Below are 24,562 nucleotides of genomic sequence, written 5' to 3' on the forward strand. Positions count from 1 at the left end.
TTCTAGAGCTTAATCTGTACTTGTGAACAAGACACATTTGTTTCTCGAATTTAATCACTACCCATAAATGACCGGCATGATTCTCATTCATTTGCTTTCTAGAACTTAATTCTAGTGAAAGAGTCACATTTGTTTCTCGAATTTAATCATTACCCGGGAACGAGTTGCATGATTTTCAATCATTTGTTCATAGAACTTAATCCTAACTTGTAAATGAGTCAGCCAATTCTTGTTCATTTGTTTCTCGAATGTAATCTTAACCTGTCAACGAGTCACACAATTCTCATTCATTTGTTTCTAGAACGTCATCTTTGTAAACGATTTGCATTTGTTTCTCAAATTTAATCAGCACCTGTGAACGAGCTGCACAATTCTCATTCATTTGGTATTTGAACATGTTTTGTCTTTGTTGTATTTACTGTATGTAATACTAGCTGTCCCTCATGGCTCTGCCCGCGAAGTAGTGAAACAGGACAAACTTTAAAAATCAATAAAACAATTTTAAAAATGTAATAATTTGTATTGAAAAGAATTTATATTGATAGCTTTCGTATCCGAGGGTCTCTTGATATTCAATATTTTGGTTTTGCTTTCGGGGGCGAGAATGTAGCTGTTACATCTTTGCCAAAAATGTAAAAGGTTGGCAAGGTATCTCTGGCAAAGCGGAAGGTAGGTACTCTCCATGTCAAACGTTGGCACTATATGTGATCGTGTTCAGCTCTGATGGGAGAGTGTCGCCCGCGTGGGGAGAAGAGCACATGGCCGTGATATCTCTGCCAGTGAGCAGGTACCCTCTAAAACACACGTAATCTTTCTCTCAAATGTTAATCCTTAGCAATCTCTACATGGTAATGTCTGCTGAACAAACAGGTATCGCTAGCTAAGCGGAGGTAAGGTGCGCTCCAACACGTGGCGAGAGGTACAGTAATTTCGAATGGAGGCTGACGTATGAGTGTGGAGGACCCCGCCTGCTTCACTGTCCGTCTCCCCACAGCCTGCAGCCTGTTTCTTGGGTTCGAGGGAATAAATCGATGCTGCAACCAAACTATAATACTTAGTGTGATAAGAGAAGTTGCAAAATCAACTGGAATGTTCAAACAAATAATAGAAAAATACCCGATCTAAATCCGTTAAGTAGTACTCTCTTGAAAAGCGGACAGACATACAGACAGACAGGCAGAGGTTTGATTTTATATTTAGATTATGATTTAAAGTTATGGTGTGCTTATAAGTAATTGTTTTTCATTTTTATTTTGAATTAAATTTCAAGCTGTTCGTTTTCTGTATTATCTGCCCAGCCTCCTCTATGCTGAACCTAAGGAGGCGAGGCCCCCTCATTGAGCAGCTGGTGGACTGCAGCTTCGGCATTTTGTCCTTATTAGTTTTCTGCTGCTGTTCATTTTTCCACTTTCTCTGTAATTTTCGGCTAAGAATCCAGGCTTTGTCTTTGGGAGAATGTTGGACTGGATTACTTTGCTTTTGATATTTTCCCTTTGGGCTAAACTCATTTTGTTCTCGGTTGAATCTGTCAATACGTTTTCTAATAATTAAGGGACTTTCACTATTTTGCAGTTTTCCACAAACTTTTTTAGAAGATTTTAGCAGTCTTTGTGATATTTAGAAGCTTTAGCCATACTTTTGGGCCTGTTGAGACAACAAGCCTGCTGTTTGAGTTGTGGTTTGGCTGCCTTGGAGGTGAGGTCAGTCCTGTAGGCCCAGATCTAGAAAGAGGTCATGTATGGCTCTTTTGTGTGCCTTTTTGAGGAGTGCTCCCACTTTTATGGTTTGTGTGGCAGGATAACATGACATTCTTCACCAATGTGTGCACCATTTTTTTTATTATTTCCTAAATCCCACTCTTATTCCTGTGCTTTAAATTGAGAGAAATGGGTGTGTTACTAGTAGATACCCCAACATCATCCTCATTTCCTAATCATCTCTCATCTTATTCCTCCAGATATCTTGTCAGACCACCTGACCTACCCACTTCAGGAAGTGGACCACCAGTTCTCTCCTTACAGTCAGTATTCTGGTGTTCAGTTCTCTCCGGTCCAGCAGGGGTCTCCCTCTACACAGTCCTGCTATTCTTCGTACTCCTACAGTTCTCCATGTCCTGAGGGGCAATACCCAGTGTATGAACTGGGGAAGACCTCCTGCACACTGCCTCTTGAACTGGATGGCCCCAGCATTCCCAGCTTTCAAGCAGTGAAGAGGCCAAGGATAGGCAATGGATCTCTAAAGATGAAGGGTCAGGAAGAGCTGTGTGTCGTCTGTGGGGACAAGGCATCGGGCTACCATTACAACGCTCTTACCTGTGAAGGCTGCAAAGGTAATAACAGCTGCATTTTTATTTTATATAGTGCAAGTCATAGCGTTTAGGAACAGACCACAAGCCAGCAATATGGAGTTAGTGTACAGCTGCGTCAGCATCCATCATGGAAAGGAAAAAAAAAAGTTAAAAGTTATTTCCATGCTGAAAGGTTAAAAGACCCAACGTTTCAGGGACAGATCCTTCATCAGGTGAGCAGCTGAAAAGAAAAAAGCAGATGACACAAATAAGAGGGGAAGGAGGGAACAAAGCCAAGGCAGGGGAAAGGAGAAGAGGAGAGTAGGTGTGAAAAAACTGCCATTAGAGAAGATGAACGGAAAGGTTAAAAAGTTAGTCAGCCATCGAGACCTCGAGAAATTTGTGGTCCCAAGGCTGAGAAGGAGTGGATCTTCTATTTCTTCTTTGAAAAGTGTCTTTGAAGCCCTGTGAAAAAACACAGACAGAGAGATCTACAGAGTGTGGCTACAATCAAGAGATGTGAAGTGGTCGGCTCATGTGGTGCGTGATCTTTAATTGTAACGGCTCCAAAGTGCTCCCTACAATGTTCTGCTAGTCATCTCTGTTTCACCGCTGTAGATGGAGAGACTCTTCTTACAAGAAGTGCAGCCAATAAGATTTTATACTAACTGGCAAGACAGCCATTGTTTAATATTGGATTTAGCGGAGAGACTAGACAGTTAGATAGAAGGTCATAGCAAAGAAGACAACTGAAACAAAACCGAGTGCCATTATGAACAAAGCTGCACATCCACTCTCTGACACAGCAACACTGAGGACTTTCAGCCAACAAATTATTCTGCAGAAGTGTGTCAAGAAACGCTATACCAACAGCAATATGTCTGCATAATGCCTCATTGTGGCTGTGGTAGCCAAGTCAGAACATTTCGTTCTTTATATTTTTCTTATTTGTTTAGTTATTTATTTATTCATTCATTTACTTACTTATACTGTGTATTTATATACCTGTTTATATATTCATTTATTTAAAGAGCTTCTCTGAAAAGCCAAATTTCCTTCTGTGGACAAATAAAGTTCTACATATCTATTATGAATCCCATACAAATGGCATATGCTGTAACTGAGACACATGCATTTCATTTGTCATTCCAACAGATGTCGCATCACAATCATTGACACTGCTTTTACAAATCCCATACCAAATGACATATAACAGAGACAGATGCATTAAATTTGTCATTCCATCAGATGATCTATTATATAGTGCCTTTCCCATTTACAGTTAGGTTCATAAATATTTGGACAGAGACAACTTTTTTCTCATTTTGGTTCTGTACGTTACCACAATGAATTTTAAATGAAACAACTCCGATGCAGTTGAAGTGCAGACTTTCAGCTTTAATTCAGTGGGTTGAACAAAACGAGTGCATAAAAATGGGAGGCAACTAAAGCATATTTTTAACACAATCCCTTCATTTCAGGAGCTAAAAAGTAATTGGACAAATTAAATAACTGGAAATAAAATGTTCATTTCTAATACTTGGTTGAAAACCCTTTGCTGGCAATGCCAGCTTGAAGCCTTGAACTCCTGGGCATCACCAGATGCTGGGTTTCCTCCTTTTTAATGCTCTGCCAGGCCTTTACTGCAGCGGCTTTCAGTTGCTGTTTGTTTGTGGGCCTTTCTGTCCGAAGTTTAGTCTTCAACAAGTGAAATGCCTGCTCAATTGGGTTAAGATCAGGTGACTGACTTGGCCATTCAAGAATTTTCCACTTCTTTGCTTTAATAAACTCCTGGTTGCTTTGGCTGTATGTTTTGGGTCATTGTCCATCTGTATCATGAAACGCCCGCCGCCCAATCAATTTGACGTCATTTAGCTGGATTTGAGCAGACAGTACGTCTGAACACATCAGAATTCATTCGGCTGCTTCTCAATAAACACGAGTGTCCCAGTGTCACTGGCAGCCATGCACACCCAAGCCATCACACTGCCTGACTCCACTGTGTTTAACAGATGATGTGCTATGCTTTGGATGATGAGCTGTTCCACGCCATCTCCATACTTTTTTCTTTCCTTCATTCTGGTAGAGGTTGATCTTGGTGTCATTTCTCCAAAGAATGTTTTTCCAGAACTGTGTTGGCTTTTTTAGATGTTCTTAAGCAAAGTCCAATCTCGCCTTTCTATTCTTGAGGCTTATAAATGGCTTGCACCTTGCAGTGCACCCTCTGTATTGACTTTCATGCAGTCTACTCTTTATGGTAGACTTGGATATCGATACGCTGACCCAGCCCTGGAGAGTGTTGTTTACTTGGTTGGCTGTTGTGAAGGGGTTTCTCTTCACCATGGAAATGATTCTGTGATCATCCACCACTGTTGTCTTCCGTGGACGTCCAGGGGCCTCATGTATAAACGGTGCGTACGCACAGAAATGTTGCGTAAGAACTTTTCCACGTTCAAATCACGATGTATAAAACCTACACTTGGCGTAAAGCCACGCACTTTTCCACGGTACCTCATGGCTTGTCGTACGCAAGTTCTCCGCTCGGTTTTGCAGACTGGCGGCACCCAGCGTCAAAGCAATGGTACTGTTCTTGTGTGATTACTCATTATTTTCCTGACGCAGCTTTATAAATACACAGAAACTAACCGCATATTGTTTATTAGTGTAATGCATCTGATTGTAATTAACTCGTAACAATATAATGGTAGAGGGAACAGCCATAGTATTCCAAATACCATAACTGCTTTAGCGTTGTTACTCTCACTTCTTATTCTTTCAGCTCCTCCCGTTAGGAGTTGCCACAGTGGATCATCTTTTTCCATATTACTCTCACTGCAGCACTCGGAGTATTTATATCACTGTATCTGAGTGTGAATCACAGCAGCAGCTGATCAGAAAGAGAATTATCGGTATACAGCTTTAAGGACACGCTGTCTCAGCCACGGCAAAACGTTTTAAAGCCTTTCCTGTACGGACCTCGCGGTTCAGAAACAGTTTAATCCCAAGAACTTTAAATGCACTCAATCAATTGCTCCTTGTAGAACAGTTTGTACTTATAAGTACAATCACCCCACTGTAAACTTGCACTACAGTTATAATATCTCACAACCTGAGCCACTTTATAAAGCGTATTTACATATGATGACGATATCATTTTAAGGTGAAATGCAGCAAAATATGTTTGTTAAATTATACACATAAAACTTTAACTTCATTTAAATAATCTATATTCTTCACTGGGAGTGTCGTGAAGGATAGAATAATTAAACATGTACTACGAAGATATTTCAATGTTCTTTAAACGTTTTGAAGAATCGGCGCTAAGCTTACAGATGGCTTAACGTCTATTACAGAGCTGATTGTATGGCGATCGGTTACTTGGGGAAAGAAAAGCAAGGACTGCAGTGACGCACGCCAATATATATTGAATATAAAACAGAAAGAGAAAATAACAACACAGCTAAAAACGCAGCGACAAATTTCGACAAAAGATAAATGCTTGTCATGAGCATGAGGCTCATGAAACACATGTTTAATAACGTGCTTTAGCTCCTATCATCATGAAAATGACATCACGTATACATCTCAGTATTTTAGTTATTCAGAGAGCTGTAATATCACAAATGTAATGGACTCTGTGTCCAGTTGGAGGAAGAGAGCCAGTTTAAGAAGCAAGTAGTGATTCACACACACAGATCACATACGAGTAGAAGATCAAATACAAAACAAAGCATTTAACGTGCTACTTTAATTACGATGTAATTTTGAGAAACTGGTTAATTAAACGATTTTAAGATGAAGTTTATAATGTTCTACTAAATGACAAAATAAACTACGTGATTAAAGTGGAAATGTCGAGATTGAAGTTGACATTTCGTGCTTTTTCCCCACCGTGTGCCTTTTTCTCTGTACCCTAATAAGCTTTCATATGACACTCAGACAGTGGGCTACAACTCTTCTTTTCACGGCAACTTTGATATGTGACTTCTTTTTATTTCCGGCACTGTGCGATTTTGTGAATGTGAGCTTTCAAGTTTCTCCAACACGCTATGTCACTCGATCAACTTCCTTTTGTTGATTATACCACGGTTTATTTGAACAAATAGTATGTTTTTCCTTTGCCTCCACTTGGTATTCGCTGAAATTCTTATATTTTCCCGTGCTTTTCCCATTGTCTTTTCACAGAAGGCTGCGCTTAAGGGCGATTTATATTGATTTGCATATTCAAATAGGCGTAATTCTGGGAGGATTTGGGGCGTTACATAATGCGCGTGCACGAGCGTTAGTTTTCACGCTGATCGGGATTTATGTAACGAAAGAACGTGGAAGTTGGAGTACGCACAGATTCCTGCATCTGGATTTTTCTGTGCGTAAGCACATTTCGGCTTTTGTGCTTACGCCATGTTATAGTGCGAGTTCTACGCACGGCGTTATACATGAGGCCCCAGGTCTTTTTGCGTTGCTGAGTTCACCAGTGCTTGCTTTCTTTCTCACGATGTACCAAACTGTAGATTTTGCCACTCGTAATATTGTAGCAATTTCTCAGATGGGTTTTTTCTGTTTTCGTAGCGTAAGGACGGCTTCTTTCACCTGCATGGAGAGCACCTTTGACCGCATGTTGTCTGTTCACAGCAAAATCTTCCTTTTATCTGTTAATTGATAAGACATAACGACGGACTTGAACACACCTGCCCATGAAATGAAGGGATTGTGTTCAAAAAATGCTTTAGTTGCCTCCCATTTTTATGCACTCGTTTTGTTCAACCCACTGAATTAAAGCTGAAAGTCTGCACTTCAACTGCATCGGAGTTGTTTCATTTCAAATTCATTGTGGTAAAGTACAGAACCAAAATGAGAAAAAAGTTGTCTCTGTCCAAATATTTATGGGCCTAACTGTATCTATCTATCTATCTATCTATAATATAGTACCTTTCCTATCTATCTCTTTATCTATCTAAAAATTTGATAAAACTACCTAATCATGAAACTCCTCAGTTCGAGTAGCCTAACTGGGCCTTAAAAGCAGCGTCTGATTGTAAAGTCAAGACTTGCGATTGGCCTGCTCTGCCATTTCTCCTCTCCATTCTCTGCTCTGGTCCCAACTCACGTCAACACTGTTGTTGTCCTCTTACAGGTTTCTTCCGTCGCAGTATCACCAAGAAAGCAGTGTACAAATGTAAGAGTGGTGGCAACTGTGAGATGGACATGTACATGAGGAGGAAGTGTCAGGAGTGCCGGCTGAAGAAGTGCAAGGCTGTGGGGATGCTGGCAGAGTGTGAGTACCTGCTACCAATGATCAGGATGTAATCTCAAAACAGAAAGTGAAGAAATGTGTGTCTGCAGGGTTTTGAGGGCACACCTTTACATAGGCTAAATGTTTGCCGTCCTGCTTGTCAGTCCTTTCTTAATCATCTATAAGCCCCAGTCAGGAGAGACGCAAGGAGAGTGTCAGTGTATGCTCTGATCGTGGTGAGTGACGTCTCGGTGAGGGAGACTGTGATATACAGGTGCCAGTCATAAAGTTAGAATATCATGACAAAGTTGATTTATTTCAGTAATTCCATTCAAAAAGTTAAACTTGGATATTAGATTCATTCATTACACACAGACTGATGTATTTCAAATGTTTATTTCTTTTAATTTTGATGATTATAACTGACAACTAATGAAAGTCCCAAATTCAGTATCTCGGAAAATTCGAATATTGTGAACAGGTTCAATATTGATGACACCTGGTGCCACACTCTAATCAGCTAATTAACTCAAAACACCTGCAAAAGCCTTTAAATGGCCTCTCAGTCGAGTTCTGTAGGCTACACAATCCTGGGGAAGACTGCTGACTTGACAGTTGTCCAGAAGACGACCATTGACACCTCGCACATGGAGGGTACGACACAAAAGGTCATTGCTAAAGAGGCTGGCTGCTCACAGAGCTCTGTGTCCAAGCACATTAATAGAGAGGCGAAGGGAAGGACAAGATGTGGTAGAAAAAAGTGTACAAGCGATAGGGATAACCGCTTGTACCCTGGAGAGGATTGTGAAACAAAACTGTGGGGGAGATTCACAAAGAGTGGACTGCAGCTGGAGTCAGTGCTTCAAGGACCACCACACACAGACGTATGCAAGACATGGCTTTCAGCTGTCACACTCCTTATGTCAAGCCACTCTTGAACAAGAGACAGCGTCAGAAGCGTCTCGACTGGACTGCTGCTCAGTGGTCCAAAGTTATGTTGTCTGATGAAAGTAAATTTTGCATTTCCTTTGGAAATCAAGGTCCCAGAGTCTGGAGGAAGAGAGGAGAGGCACAGAATCCACGTTGCTTGAGGTCCAGTGTAAAGTTTCCACAGTCAGTGATGGTTTGGGGTGCCATGTCATCTACTGGTGTTGGTCCATTGTGTTTTCTGAGGTCCAAGGTCAACGCAGCCATCTACGAGGAAGTTTTAGAGCACTTCATGCTTCCTGCTGGGTGAAACACACTTCAATACATAATTGAGACATTCACAACTTCACTCGGTGCTTGAAGGTGCCTGCGAGGTGACACTCCTTTGGTCACAAATGACTTCAATGCAACCAATGGCACCGGCAGGGCTGGCTATGAGGATTGTCTCAGTTCCCATGGGTCTGGCGACAGCGGTGAAATTGGCTCCATGTTCCTTGATTTTGGTCAGGAGCTGCGAATCGCTGGATCCTGGTTCCAGCACCCTGAGCCGCATTGTTGGACTTGGTACTTCAATACTGGTGATGTGGTGAAGGAGGTTGATCACATCTTCATGGGCAGACGCTGGACACTCTTACAAAACTTCAAGGTCTACAGAAGTGCCCAGTTTGTGAATTCTGACCACAGACTTGTTGTTGCTACTCTGAAGATCTAGCTTACAGTAGGGCCAGTAGGCAACCGTCTACTGGGAAAATGAGCCTGGACCTGGCCAGACTCCATGATTAGGCTGTTTCTGATGTGTTTGCACACAGTTTATGTGAGGAACTTGGGTGACTTGTTCACGGAAATCCATCCCCATTTCCGCTGTCTTAATAGCAATGAGCTCCAAGTTGTTACAAGAAGATTCTACAAGATGGCCAGCCTCTCTTTCAGAGGAAGACTTGTCGGTTATTATGCAAATTTTAGGATTTTTCCAGATTTGTCCATGGATCTACAGTCATTTGTATCAAGTGAAAACAGGAGGGGTGAAAGAACACGGCCTTGGGGGGGAGCCTATGCTAAATAACTTCGGACTCAGCATGTAAAACTGCCTCCGACCTATCAGGAAACTCATAATCCACTGGCACACACCATAGTATCCACAGTATCTATATATATAATTCACTAAGGCAAGACAACCATGAAAAGCACGCCGGAAGGGGCGTGGATTCACTGAGCCGCCGACAAGTGAGACACCTATGGCGCACACAGGAAGGAGCCACGCCCACCAACTCCAAAACCATTGGATACAATGACAACTCGCAGGGCCACACCCACCAACTCGGACGCGACGACACAGAAAAAATGGCGTCATTTATGTTCGTCTGTCGTAGAGGCCACATGCGTGCAGGTCAGCTTAATGTCATGTACCTCCGAGCTACGTTGACTGTTCATAGAGGCATGTTTCTCGCGGAGGTGAATCGCCATATGCAGCATGTGAAACGGTTTGCGAGGGGTATCCCATGGGATCCTTAAAACAATCCTTTAAAACTGAGGTTAAAGCACAATGAAGGAAGCAGTCTTTAAAAACCAATAAGCCCTGTGCCTCCGTTTCAATATCGTCTCACCTGCTTCACCAATGCAGGCCCTGCAACAGTCGAGACGCTCTGTCAGCAGCTGACCTTCTCTGTGCCTGACCGGTTCACGCAGAGGCAGCGCAAGAGAAAGCTGCGCCAGAGACAGACAGAGGCACACACACAGGCAGCTGGTGGGCGGCTCTCCGTGAGTTTCTCTTGCGACCGGGCACATGAGCAGGCGGTGTGTATGCTTCGAGTGCGAGGGTGGACGCGACATGACCATCTAGGAAAAATCATGTCGCGGATGTGATTCGCTGTATGCAGTGTGTAAAACAGTTTGTTTGTCGCAGATGTGAATCGCTGTATGCGCCGTGTAGAACAGTTTGCGAGGGGTGTCCCTGTGTCTTTCCAGAAGTGTTCAACCATCCAAAAATAATTATGCAGCGTTTGTTATGCCGCGGGTTCACTATTGTGTTGTATTTTGCTCTCTCCAGAGTTCCATCTTTTCATTCACTTACTGTTGTATTCTCACACTAACCTGTTTTAGACATCCGTGTCTTTCCAGAAGTGTTTATCATTCAATAAATAATTATGCATGAGATTGAGCGTGTGTCTAGGCGTGGGTAAGCCGTTGAACCCCATTCGGGCTGCAAACCGTGGAATTGCCACGAAGTGCGACTCATACGCTCCACTGTTTTCGTCCCTACCCTTTGTACACACCCTCCCACACGTTGACTGTTCATAGAGGCATGTTTCTCGCGGAGGTGAATCGCCATATGCAGCGTGTAAAACTGTTTGCGAGGGGTACCCCATGGGATCATAAAACATTCCTTTACAACTGAGGTTAAAACACAATTAAGTGAGCAGTCTTTAAAAACCGAGTTTTCGGTTACGACGCATGACCGTGTGCACCATAGCAAACTGTTTTATGCGCTACATACAGCAATTCGCATCCACGACAAACATGCGTCTTCTTAGATGCTCCTGCACTTTGTACACACCCCCCTCCCACACGATTGTGTGTTGGTTCGTTCCGTGCATTGTTACAATGTTGCTTTTCTTGCTGATTTATTGCATTACCGATTTTGCAAATGTTAAATTTTCTCCCTGTGCTTAAAAATTATTTAAAAACCGGCCTGATTATGCGGCGTATGGTACGCCGCGGGTTGGCTAGTTTTATTTATTTGTCAGTCAGTCATTTTCTAACCAGCTTAGTCCTGAACAGGGTCGTGAAGGTCTTCTGGAGCATAGCCCAGCTAGCATAGGACACAAGAGAGGAACAAACCCTGGATAGGGCTCCAGTTCATCACATGTTTATTTATTTGTATATTTATTATTTATCTTTTTTTTGAAATTTTGTCTGATATATTCCTCCATAGCACACTGACAGAGCTCCACTTGGTTAAGGAGGTTGTTGCTTTGCATTCTAGGTGATGTTACACCAGGGACCTGCGGTCAGGGGAGGCTGTCATTATGAAAAGTAAAAAAAAAACATAAAATAAATGTGTACACTGGTCTGTGCTATACATTTGTTTTCTGTATGATTCCAATAATTGTGATTTTTATTGTCAAAATTGCTGAATTGGCACATTTCCTGTTCAAATACAGGGGAGAAACGTGACCTCGGACTGCGCTCTCCTCACACACTGGGTTGATGCATGCAATTGGCTCCTGCCTGTTACTGTCTGTCTGTATGTCGTCAATATAATGTTTCAGACACGTTTATTATACACCCTGACTTTCCACATTCTGGCTAATATCTTTAATGAATGTGTGTGACTTATTTAGTCTTGCTGATCCGACATAAAACCGAAGTGAAAAGGTGCAAGGTGAGGCAGACAGTACCGTGCCTCCCTGAAGGGGGCGCATGTGAGTCCAACAGGTGCTCGTTGCTGCTGCTACGCAGAGGCGCCAATAAATTAGCGACATCAGAAAGTCAAGTGCAGTGCAGCGGGCCGTTTATTTTTATTTTTTTGTTCTGACTGACTTCCAAAATGGAAGATTAGAATTTTTAAAAACTAAAGGAAAATAAGGAGGACTTTTACAAGAAAGTGATGGAGATGTTCGTGGGGAAGGATAGGCACTTGGATTTCATTTACAAATAAAGGTAAGAGCATAAACGGTTTTCAATTTTATAAAAAAATGGGACCAGATTAAGAAAAAAAACTATCCAATATTTAAAAACTAAATGGTGACCTTAAATAAAATATTCTTTTGTTTTTCTTGTTATTTTGTTGAGCAGTCTGTACCAGAATTGATTAAAACATCAGAATTAAAAGCTTTTAAAAACAACTAAATATTTAAATTAGGGTCAAAATTGAAATCCATTTTTTGTACACCACTCTATACATTCATTTGTATTGTATGAGTATGAATTGTGAAATTGCAACTGCAAATTTAGAACACATGGAAGGTGAGGGGCAAATGCGCTCTCTCCTCCCTCTCTCGCCGCTGTAAATCTAACGTTCTTTCTTAGCCTAATATGTGCCTTACTGATGTGTGTGTAAAGAATGCTGATGAAATATGAAACATCACCGGTAGTCAATGTGCAAGCTGCCAGCTGAATAGTGAACGAGCTACTCTTTGGGGTTCATATATCTGTAAATCTCACTCTGAAGGAGCCAGCGCCTCATCAGCCATGAACCTTACCGCATGTGACTGTGTTACACCATACGCCCGGTTACGTTATGTTCAAGATCAGTGATGTCCAATCTCCAATAATGACGACTGTCAAGTAAACCGTGTGACGTACAGTAAATGTGCAGTCCAACTGCCTCTGCAGCGGAGCTCCCGAATCGACTGAGCTCCAGAGGTCTGCAGCTGGACTCTTCTCAATTCTTGACATAAAAGGTCATGGCAATAATCGGCATTAAACTACATGAAGCAGAAAAAGTATCTGGACGAAATGTTAGAAAAGCCTTAGCTATTAAGTCGAGGCTCTGCCCATTTTACTCCTTTCATGTGTTCACCCCTAAGAGTTGTCTGACTAGCGGGACAAAATGAAAAAAGTAGGATTAGGGCGTCTTCTCCTTGTGTTGTACTCCGTGCTTTCGCTGTGCCCAGTTATTTTGACTATTTGTGTGGGTGCCACGGTGGCGCAGTGGGTAGTTCTGCTGCCTCGCAGTTAGGAGACCCGGGAAGTGAACCATGCGTGGGGTTTGTATGTTCTCCCCATGTCTGCGTGGGTTTCCTCCCACAGTCCAAAGACATGCAGAAGGTGCATTGGCGATTCTAAATTATCCCTAGTGTGGGCTTGGTGTGTGTACCCTGCCTGGGGTTTGTTTCCTGCCTTGCGCCCAGTGTTGGCTGGGATTGGCTTCAGCAGACCCCCGTGACCCTGTAGTTAGGATATAGTGGGTTGGATAATGGATGGATGGATGGACTATTTGTGTATGTGTGTACTTATTTATATTCACTCTATTGATTGTCTTTGGATTTTCGATATCTTTACCTGTTTTCTTATTTGCCTGTGTGACATATTTATATTACTGTCTGACAAGGCTCTTCATTTGGTTCCTGCTCATGACGAGCCTGCATACAAAATGAAAAGTAAAATTCATCAACTGTCAAAATTTTCAAAGGTGCACGACCACTCAGTACAACCAGGTGGAGGGGATTTCACTTACCGGTCATTTTCTCTTCACCAGGTCTCCTCACGGAGGTGCAGTGCAAATCTAAAAGGCTCCGCAAGAATGCAAAGCAAGGCTTTGACTTGCTCTGCAACATCAAGATGGAGGATGAGGGTCTTGACAACAAGCAGGTCTCTTCTACAACAAAGGCACCTGGAAAGGTATCTGTACTTCTCTTTGAAATGTGGACAATTCTGTTCGTCACATTAATTCCTGCCTTGTCCTCAATGCTGCGAGGATAGGCTCAAACTCTGGCTCTTGTAATAGAAACAGTTCAAAAAATGGATGGAGAGACTTATTAATGAAGTCTACCACACCCTAAAACAATGTTCACTTATTAATAGCTAGCATGAACACAACTGGAGGTCATGGAGTTGTCAAAATGGTTAAACAGGATTTGTTACATTCTGTTTTCTATCATGTCATGTACACTTTCAGCACACTTTATTGTGTTGTAGATTTAATTTTGAAATTCAATCTATCCACCTAAATAAAAGGATACGTGTATGTGTGTCTGACTGTGTGTCCATCTCGTTGCCACGTCTCTGTCATTCCATCAGATGGCACATCACAAACATTAACACTGCTTTTACGAATCACATACTAAATGGCATATAACAGAGACATTTGCATTGCATTTTTCATTCCAACAGATGGTGCATCACAATCTTTAACAGTGCTTTTATGAATTACACACCAAATGGCATATAGCATAGAAATGCATTGTCTTTGTCATTTCAACAGATGGTGCATCACAAACATTAACACTGTTTTTACAAATCCCATAAAACAGATACATAGGCATTACATTTATCATTCCAACAGATATTGCATCAAAAACACTGCTTTTACTAATCGCATACCCAATGGCACATAACAGACATAAGCATTGCATTTGTTATCTCAACAGATGGTACTCTTTTCTTATGTGCACTTTTGATTCTGATGTTCTTGTTCTCTTGACCACAGTTTTTGCCTCTTGTTCACTTTATTTTTTGTTAGGTTTTGTTTTTTACACGCATCTCCTGGTTTTTGATCAAAAGTATATCTGCCAGTTCGCTGACAGAACACATTTGTAGTAATGCATTTTTTTTACTACAAATATTTGTGATGCACCATCTGTTGGAATGACATGTGCCATGTGCCTGACCACAACTTGTAGTGCCACAGCAAAGGGTCTGAACACTAATACGAATGAGAGATTTCAGCTTGCTTTTTCTTACTACATGCATTACAAAAGACATTCCAACAGATGGTGCACTTCAAACATTAATGCCGAGGTCTTAGACGGATAGCACAGCTAGTACTCAACGAAGCGATAATGACAAAGTAAAAACACTATGTGTTCAGAAAAGTTTGCAAATTTACTCAAAATCAAAAGTTGAAATCTCTCATTCATATTAGACCCTTTGCTATGGCACTACAAGTTGTGGTTAGGCACATCCTGTTTGCTTTAATCATTCTTGACATATGTCTAGAATTTCAAGTGATATTCTTATTCTGAAATCCATTTTCTAAATTTCTTGTCCAGCTCAGGGTCTCAGGGCAAAGTCTATCCTGGTAGCAGTGGGTGCAAGGCAGGAATCTGTCCTTAACAAAACACCAGGGGCCTCATGTATAACGCCGTGCGTAGAACTCGCACTATAACATGGCGTAGGCACAAAAGCCGAAATGTGCTTATGCACAGAAAAATCCAGATGCAGGAATCTGTGCGTACTCCAACTTCCACGTTCTTCCGCTACATAAATCCCGATCAGCGTGAAAAGTTAACGCTCGTGCACGCGCTTTATGTTACGCCCCAACTCCTCCCAGAATTACGCCTCTTTGAATATGCAAATCAATATAAATTGCCCTTAAGCTCAGCCTTCTGTGAAAAGACAACGGGAAAAGCACGGGGAAAATATAAGAATTTCAGCAAATACCAAGTGGAGGCAAAGGAAAAACATACTATTTGTTCAAATAAACCGTGGAATAATCAACGAAAGGAAGTTGATCGAGTGACATAGCGTGTTGGAGAAACTTGAAAGCTCACATTCACAAAATCGCACAGTGCTGGAAATAAAAAAGACGTCACATATCAAAGTCACCGTGAAAAGGGGAGTCGTAGCCCACCGTCTGAGTGTTATATGAAAGCCTGTTAGGGTACAGAGAAAAAAAGGCACACAGTGGGGAAAAAGCACGAAATGTCAACTTCAATCTCGACATTTCCACTTTAATCACGTAGTTTATTTTGTCATTAAAGTAGAACATCATAAACTTCATCTTAAAATTGTTTAATTAACCAGTTTCTCAAATCACATCGTAATTAAAGTAGCACGTTAAATGCTTTGTTTTGTATTTGATCTTCTATGTGCTCTGTGTGTGTGAATCACTACTTGCTTCTTAAACCGGCTCTCTTCCTCCAACTGGACACAGAGTCCATTACATTTGTGATATTACAGCTCTCTGAATAACTAAAATACTGAGATGTATACGTGATGTCATTTTCATGATGATAGGAGCTAAAGCACGTTATTAAACATGTGTTTCACGGAGCAGTGACTGTGCACGACCTTCGATGAAATTATTTATTGCAGCAGTACTCAGGGGCGGCTCTAGGCTTGTGGTGGCACTGGGCAGAGGAAGAATCGGTGGCTCCTTCGCCCGCCAATGTCAGTAAGGTAGCTTATGCACGGTGGATGGCCACGTCCGTTGCGGACACTGCATAGCCGCCTTGTGCTCATGACACAAGCATTTAACTTTTGTCGAAATTTGCAGCTGTGTTTTTAGCTGTGTTGTTATTTTCTCTTTCTGTTTTATATTCAATATATATTGGCGTGGCCGCCCCTGCAGTCCTTACTTTTCTTTCTCCAAGTAACCGATCGCCACACAATCAGCTCTGTAATAGACGTTAAGCCATCTGTAAGTTTAGCGCACCGATTCATCAAAACGTTTAAGGAACATTGAAATATCTTCGTAGTACATGTTTAATTATTCTATCCTTCACGCCAGTCCCAGTGAAGAATATAGATATTTAAATGAAGTTAAAGTTTTACCTGTACAATTTAATAAACATATTTTGCTGCATTTCGTCTTAAAAATGATATTGTCATCATATGTAAATACGCGCTTTATAAAGTGGCTCAGGTTGTGCGATATTATAACTGTAGTACAAGTTTACAGTGAGGTGATTGTACTTATAAGTACAAACCGTTCTACAAGGAGCAATTGATTGAGTGCGTTTAAAGTTCTTGGGATGAAACTGTTTCTGAACTGCGAGGTCCGTACAAGAAAGGCTGTGGTAGTATGTGCTTGATGCTGTAATACCGATAATTCTCTTTCCGAGCTGCTGCTGAGATTCACACTCAGATACAGTGATATAAATACTCTGAGTGGTGCAGTGAGAGTAATATGGAAAAAGATGATCCGCTGTGGCATCTCCTAACGGGAGGAGCTGAAAGAAGAAGAAGAAGGTGAAGTGAGAGTAACAACGCTAAAGCAGTTATGGTATTTGGAATACTATGGCTGTTCCCTGGACCATTATATTGTTACAAGTTAATTACAATCAGATGCATTACACTAATAAACAATATGCGGTTAGTTTCTGTTTATTTATAAAGCCGCGTCAGGAAAATAAAGAGTAACCACACAGGAACAGTAGCATTGCTTTGACGCTGGGTGCCGCCAGTCTTCAAAACCGAGCGGAGAACTTGCGTACGACAAGGTATGAGGTACCGCGGAAAAGTGCGTGGCTTTATGCCAAGTGTAGGTTTTATACATCGCGATTTGAACGTGGAAAAGTTCTTACACAACATTACTGTGCGTACGCACCGTTTATACATGAGGCCCCAGGCCTGGAGTTCAACACCCCAGCAAAAGCAGAATCACGAAAGAAGCTTTGTGTTCAAACTCTAAACATAACCATTCTGGCCTGAGTTTCCACAGCCTTCCCACTGATGAAACATGCTAAAGAAAGCAGATCTAAACAATGAAAAGAGTAAAAGAACACATTTTTTTAAACGCCATTGCAGTACTTATCTTTGTAAACAGCACAAATCTGATTAGCAATGTGCGCGACACCAGTGTAAAATGTTGGGCTACCTACCCGGTCGCCCCCATTTAATTCCAACCAAAATAAACATAAAGTCAACAAATAGGGCCACTGTATGCGCCCTATTTCAAAATCAAGATTGTCATCAGGGTAAGTAGGGTTTGCACCATAAAGAAGGAATGAACACATTCCGACAGCAGCAGGATTTATCGGCGAGTGGGACCAGATGGGACGGAGGTAGTTGCCCTCACTGGGCGTCTTCTCTGTGCTGCAGAGGGAACAGGAGAGGAGAAGGTTAGCTCCAGCAGTGCCTCCTCTTGACCCGGAGCGGTAATACATACCTCAAGTGTGCGATCCACAGACACACATTTACGATAGTAAGTGAAGTTTCCATGCTGCCTGAACATCGTTGCTGTCCTTCTCTAACTGGAACAACTTCAGTGTTGTAGGTACACAGGGATGGGCTTTGAAAGGGCAAATGCGAAAGTCCATCCTGATTGAGACAGCACGTGCCTTCTCAGTGGAACACGACTATGCAATGAACTATGACTGGAAATACATGAAACAAAATCAAAAATGATCTTTTTATAAAGATGGGAGTCCAATACAGAACTGACTAAAACTTCCACTCATATGGATTCCAGGCAGGAAGGGGCAGACAACAGAAGTGACGTCATTGGTGGAATGGCCGTCATTCTTCCATAATACACAGTAAGAAAGAGAGAAAGCATTAGAACACAGCGCCAATCTCAGGTTTGGAGGGTAATTACCATCACCAGTGCCACCCAAGCGCACACCCGTGACACGTTATGCACAGCTTAACGCAACTGCAGTGTTATTAAATTATTTTATTCTAACAATATGAACCATAAATTTAAATACTGTATGTCTGTGCGTTTCCTGTCAGTAATGTAATAAATCAAATCAGCGCCAATCGGAACCTGTTTGGAACCCTAGGGGGGCTTGACTGACAATGCCTCTTGTTGTCCATAGTGGTATTATTATATTTCAATGACCTGTGGACCCCCCCCCTTTAGTGTCTGGACTGTGCGCCCCTTCAGTAGAACAAACCGTGCCCCCTTTGTGCAAATACCATGGACTTTAATTAGCAGCATGCTTCTTGGTATACAGAACGTGCGCATTTTTACTTTCATAAATGGCACCCAGTGGGTAATGGCGCCCACTCAGTATCGACCAGAGTTCGATGACGGCTTCCCCCTCAGGTTTACTTTTCATTAACGGCACCCATTCATTATCATCCTACTTTGACCACTGGGTGGTGGGTGGCGTTGTGTCTGCAGCACAAGACCCTTCAGAAACACAAATGGCATCCCTTTATGTACATACCACCAATATTATTATCGTACTTCTACAACGATTTTGTCTCCATCTTTATCCAAAGCACGCGCCCCCTTAAGTGTCACAAATGGCGCCCTTCAGGTGGCAGCGTCCTAGGTGGCTGCCTATGTCACCTAATGGATTGACTGGCTCTGCATCAAATACGACAAACAACAAAAAAACTTTTGAAAACAACGTGCCACTAGTAAAACGGATCAAATACGATTATTTAATAAGATTACAACTGTTACTTTATTTACAGTGGTGTGAAAAACTATTTGCCCCCTTCCTGATTTCTTATTCTTTTGCATGTTTGTCACACAAAATGTTTCTGATCATCAAACACATTTAACCATTAGTCCAATATAACACAAGTAAACACAAAATGCAGTTTTTAAATGATGGTTTTTATTATTTAGGGAGAAAAAAATCCAAACCTACATGGCCCTGTGTGAAAAGTAATTGCCCCCTTGTTCAAAAATAGCCTAACTGTGGTGTATCACACCTGAGTTCAATTTCCTGATTACTGCCACACCTGTTTCAATCAAGAAATCCCTTCAATAGGAGCTGCCTGACACAGAGAAGGAGACCAAAAGCACCTCAAAAGCTAGACATCATGCCAAGATCCAAAGAAATTGAGGAGCAAATGAGAACAGAAGTAATTGAGATCTATCAGCCTGGTAAAGGTTATAAAGCCATTTCTAAAGCTTTGGGACTCCAGCGAACCACAGTGACAGCCATTATCCACAAATGGCAAAAACATGGAACAGTGGTGAACCTTCCCAGGAGTGGCCGGCCGACCAAAATTACCCCAAGAGCGCAGAGACGACTCATCCGAGAGGTCACAAAAGACCCCAGGACAACGTCTAAAGAACTGCAGGCCTCACTTGCCTCAATTAAGGTAAGTGTTCACGATTCCACCATAAGTAAGAGACTGGGCAAAAACGGCCTGCATGGCAGATTTCCAAGACGCAAACCACTGTTAAGCAAAAAGAACATTAGGGCTCGTCTCAATTTTGCTAAGAAACATCTCAATGATTGCCAAGACTTTTGGGAAAATACCTTGTGGACTGATGAGACAAAAGTTGAACTTTTTGGAAGGCAAATGTCCCATTACATCTGGCGTAAAAGAACACAGCATTTCAGAAAAAGAACATCATACCAACAGTAAAATATGGTGGTGGTAGTGTGATGGTCTGGGGTTGTTTTGCTGCTTCAGGACCTGAAAGACTTGCTGTGATAGATGGAACCATGAATTTTACTGTCTACCAAAAAATCCTGAAGGAGAATGTCCGGCCATCTGTTTGTCAACTCAAGCTGAAGCGATCTTGGGTGCTCCAACAGGACAATGACCCAAAACACACCAGCAAATCCACCTCTGAATGGCTGAAGAAAAACAAAATGAAGACTTTGGAGTGGCCTAGTCAAAGTCCTGACCTGAATCCAATTGAGATGCTATGGCATGACCTTAAAAAGGTAGTTCATGCTAGAAAACCCTCAAATAAAGCTGAATTACAACAATTCTGCAAAGATGAGTGGGCCAAAATTCCTCCAGAGCGCTTTGTAAAAGACTCATTGCAAGTTATCGCAAACGCTTGATTGCAGTTATTGCTGCTAAGGGTGGCCCAACCAGTTATTAGGTTCAGGGGGCAATTACTTTTCACACAGGGCCATGTAGGTTTGGATTTTTTTTCTCCCTAAATAATAAAAACCATCATTTAAAAACTGCATTTTGTGTTTACTTGTGTTATATTTGACTAATGGTTAAATGTGTTTGATGATCAGAAACATTTTGTGTGACAAACATGCAAAAGAATAAGAAATCCGGAAGGGGGCAAATAGTTTTTCACACCACTGTATGTTATAGTACAATATACTGACATCTGTTGAAATGGAGTGAGCTAATGTTAAATATTAAAAACATGGGATTATCTGAAACTGTTAGCACACCAGTATAAGAAAGTTAGCAGGTTTACGTTATTAATTATAAAAGAATTCCTCCACTGAAATGTCACCTCAGGTGTTCCTAATAATTTGCTCAAGTGAGTTTATATAAATAGTAAGTAACATAAAATTCATATTCACGTTTGTATCCGTCATGGACTGTGAGGAGTTGATTGTTCTTTTTTTTCTTTTTTTTTTTGTTATTGCCAAAGGAACACAAGGAGCTGACCATGGAGGAGCAAGGTCTGCTGGACTACATCGTAGAGGCTCATCGCAGGTACCGAGCACCACAGGAGGCCGCACAGAGAAGTGTAGGGCACCCCTTCCACTCTGCTAAATGACTTTTTTGCTTGACCCCCCTCTGCCTTCCCTAAATCGGGGAGATAGATTGGGTTGTAATAATGTTGGACATGGCCGTGTCACATATTTATGTGTCTTGATTTTAATTACTTTGTAGTCATTACTTGGCCTCAAGGGCTCCTTAAGCTATTGTTTTAGGGTTATTATGGTCAAGGAATTCAGTGATTGCATTTTATACAGAATTCTATCTCCTGCCGCGCCATATTGCTTGGGTATGGACGCTACTGTTTAGTCCCTTTGTGTTGTGTGGTTGGTGAAATCAAGGAATTCAGTGATTGCATTTCATATGGGATTCTATCCCCCATGACTCCATAGTGTTTGAGTATGGACACTACTGTTTTGTCTCTTTGCATTGTGTGGTGGCAAAGCTGTTCCCAGACCTAACAACTGGAGTTGTGCGTCAGGTGGCATCATCACCATGGCAGGATAAAGATTAGTGTCTCTTATTGCTGATTCATCCATAACCTGTGTGCCCTGCGAGGGATGCTCCACTGTTCAGAACCAGTCTCTCCCTTTTTGCCTGATGCTGCTGAAATGGGTTCTCTTCATTAAGATGGGTTGATAATGGAAGGATAGATGGACTTCTATCAAAGGTATGTCATTTTTCACTTCACCTGACATGAAGTATCAGTATTTCTCCATGTCAAGTATCAGTTGTCACTCTTGTCACTTGTTGCTCATCAAGCATCATCCATCAATCTTCATTGTCATCACATTTTTATTTTCTGTTACTTTGACCTGCATAATTGAAAGAGAAGGTTGTAGGAACACTCTGAAATATTTATTAAAAAATAAAAAAATAATTGTAAGCAAGCTGGATTTATTGAGAAATCGGCAAGAAAACGATGAACTGGAAAGATTTATATAGTTGTAACATATACTATTAAATGCATCAATTCCCCAATACATATTGGAAATTGTCCATTACAAACCATTTACATTATTAAAATCAACAACATTTGAAACCATTCTGAGCAGAGGCTAGTGTGGCTATTGTGTCCCATAAATACATTTTAACACGTGTAACATAAAAGAATTCAGGGTCACAAGAGGCAGGAGCCTATTTCAGCTGCAATGGGTGCAAAGTAGGAAACAGCTCTGGACAAGACGTTATCATACCACGACAATTTAAAATTAAGCATTTAATCAACTCTCCACCCTAATTTAAAATTAAGTATTTAATTTACTATTCCCACTAGTTAAAAAAATTGCATATTTAACTGACTTTTGACGCTAATTCCAAATTCAATATTTAATTGACTATCCATGCTAGCTTAAAATTAAGCATTTAATTGGCTATCCATGCTAATTTAAAATAAAATATTTAATCGACTCTCCACCCTAATTTAAAATTAAGTATTTGACTATTCCCGCTAGTTTAAAATTACATATTATAACTGACTATCCACACTAATTTCAAATTTAATATTTAATCGACTATCCACAGTAATTTCAAATTAAATATTTAAACGACTATCCATGCTACCTTAAAATTAAGTATTTAATTGGCTACCCATGCCAATTTAAAATTAAACATTTAATCAACTAAACACGCTAATTTAAAATGAAGTATTTAATTGACTATTCCCACTAGTTTAAAAAAATTACATATTTAATTGACTTTAGATGCTAATTCCAAGTTCAATATTTAATCAACTATCCATGCTAGCTTAAAATTAAGTATTTAATTGTCTATCCATACTATCGACTCTCCACCTTAATTTAAAATTAAGTATTTATTTGACTATTCCTATTAGTTTAAAATACATATTTAACTGACTATTGACACTAATTTCAAATTTAATATTTAATTAACTATCCATGCTAATTTAAAATTAAGTATTTAATTGACTATTCTCACTAGTTCAAAATTATGTATTTAATTGACTGTTCCCAATACAGTAATCCCTCCTCGATTAAGGGGGTTGCGTTCCAGAACCCCCAACGATAGGTGAAAATCCGCGAAGTAGAAACCATATGTTCATATGGTTATTTTTATATATTTTAAGCCCTTATAAACTCTCCCACACCCTTATAAACATTTCCCGCACAGTTATACTGCATAAACTCTTTGTATTCTCTTAGATATTAGTTATAATTCGTTGAAATTATGTATGTAAACACACTGTTTATATACAGTAAAACCTAAATATTATTTTAAAGATATCGAGTGTCTCCGATATCATATGTTACCGCCATTAGATAGACAGGCCACCAGCAATAAATACGTACAATGCAAGAAAAATTGTATACAATAAAATGTGTGTACAGTGACACTAAACGTACGTACATGTACTAAGTACTGTACGTTGAAAATGAATTATGGTTACTCACAAAAAATAACACAACGACTTCTCCGATAACGATGAGTTTAACTTTACTGCACAACAAAGGAGAGCGTTACAGCTCTTCTAAAGGAGCTTCTTCAGGAAACTGTGTAGCACCGCCGTTGTTCTTCTTCCGCTGTCTTCAATCCAAATCCCTAAAGCAGATTCCATCCGGACTACCGCCTTATCATGTCCACTTAAAACTTGTTTTGCCCCCTGGTTAAATGGACACTGCGGCCGTAGATCTTATATTCTTTTCCTCCTTTTTAAATAAAAAGTATTGTGGACTCATTGATGCCGTAATGGTATCCTACAGAGGTGTAGATGTTCCCTTCCTTCAACATATCCAAAACTTTTACCTTTTCGGCAGTTGTTAACATTTTCCGTTGGCGCTTGGGCACGGCCCCTGAACAAGTAACAAGAGCAGATCGTTTTGGAGCCATAATGAAGGGCTTGACTGCGCACAAAGATAAACACAAAAGAGCATAAAAGTGAACTCTTTACACAGCGAAACACGTTGATGCTGAATGAGCGAGATGGGAATTCCTGGTTAACGCAGCGGAATCAAATTTGGCACTCCGTCGCTAAGCCAGTCAGCACACAGGAACTTAACTCCGTGCTCTGATTGGGTCGCTTCTCAGCCATCTGCCAATAGCGTCCCTTGTATGAAATCAACTGGGCAAACCAACTGAGGAAGCATGTACAGGAAGTAAAAAGACCCATTGTTCACAGAAACCCGTGAAGCAGTGAAAAATCTCCGTTATATATTTAGATATGCTTACATATAAAATCTGTGATAGAGTGAAGCCGTGAAAGTCGAAGCGCGATATAGCGAGGGATTACTGTAGTATAAAAAATTATGTATTTAACAATCAACACTAATTTCAAATACAATATTTAATTGACTATCCACGCTAATTTCAAATTCAATATT

At 40.9% G+C, this 24,562-nt stretch overlaps 1 protein-coding gene across 1 annotated transcript in view; it reads left to right on the forward strand.

Annotated features, from left to right (window-relative positions):
* LOC120526287 (bile acid receptor-like) overlaps positions 1 to 24,562 on the forward strand; it is a 102,832-nt gene that overhangs the window by 40,239 nt on the left and 38,031 nt on the right. The window contains exons 3-6 of the mRNA XM_039749407.1: positions 1,958 to 2,329; positions 7,422 to 7,562; positions 13,648 to 13,790; positions 21,154 to 21,252. Coding sequence (XP_039605341.1) covers positions 1,958 to 2,329; positions 7,422 to 7,562; positions 13,648 to 13,790; positions 21,154 to 21,252 — 755 coding nt within the window. The remainder of the gene's footprint in view (positions 1 to 1,957; positions 2,330 to 7,421; positions 7,563 to 13,647; positions 13,791 to 21,153; positions 21,253 to 24,562) is intronic.

This window comes from Polypterus senegalus, chromosome 3 (assembly GCF_016835505.1).
Source record: "Polypterus senegalus isolate Bchr_013 chromosome 3, ASM1683550v1, whole genome shotgun sequence".
Taxonomy (NCBI): domain Eukaryota; kingdom Metazoa; phylum Chordata; class Cladistia; order Polypteriformes; family Polypteridae; genus Polypterus; species Polypterus senegalus.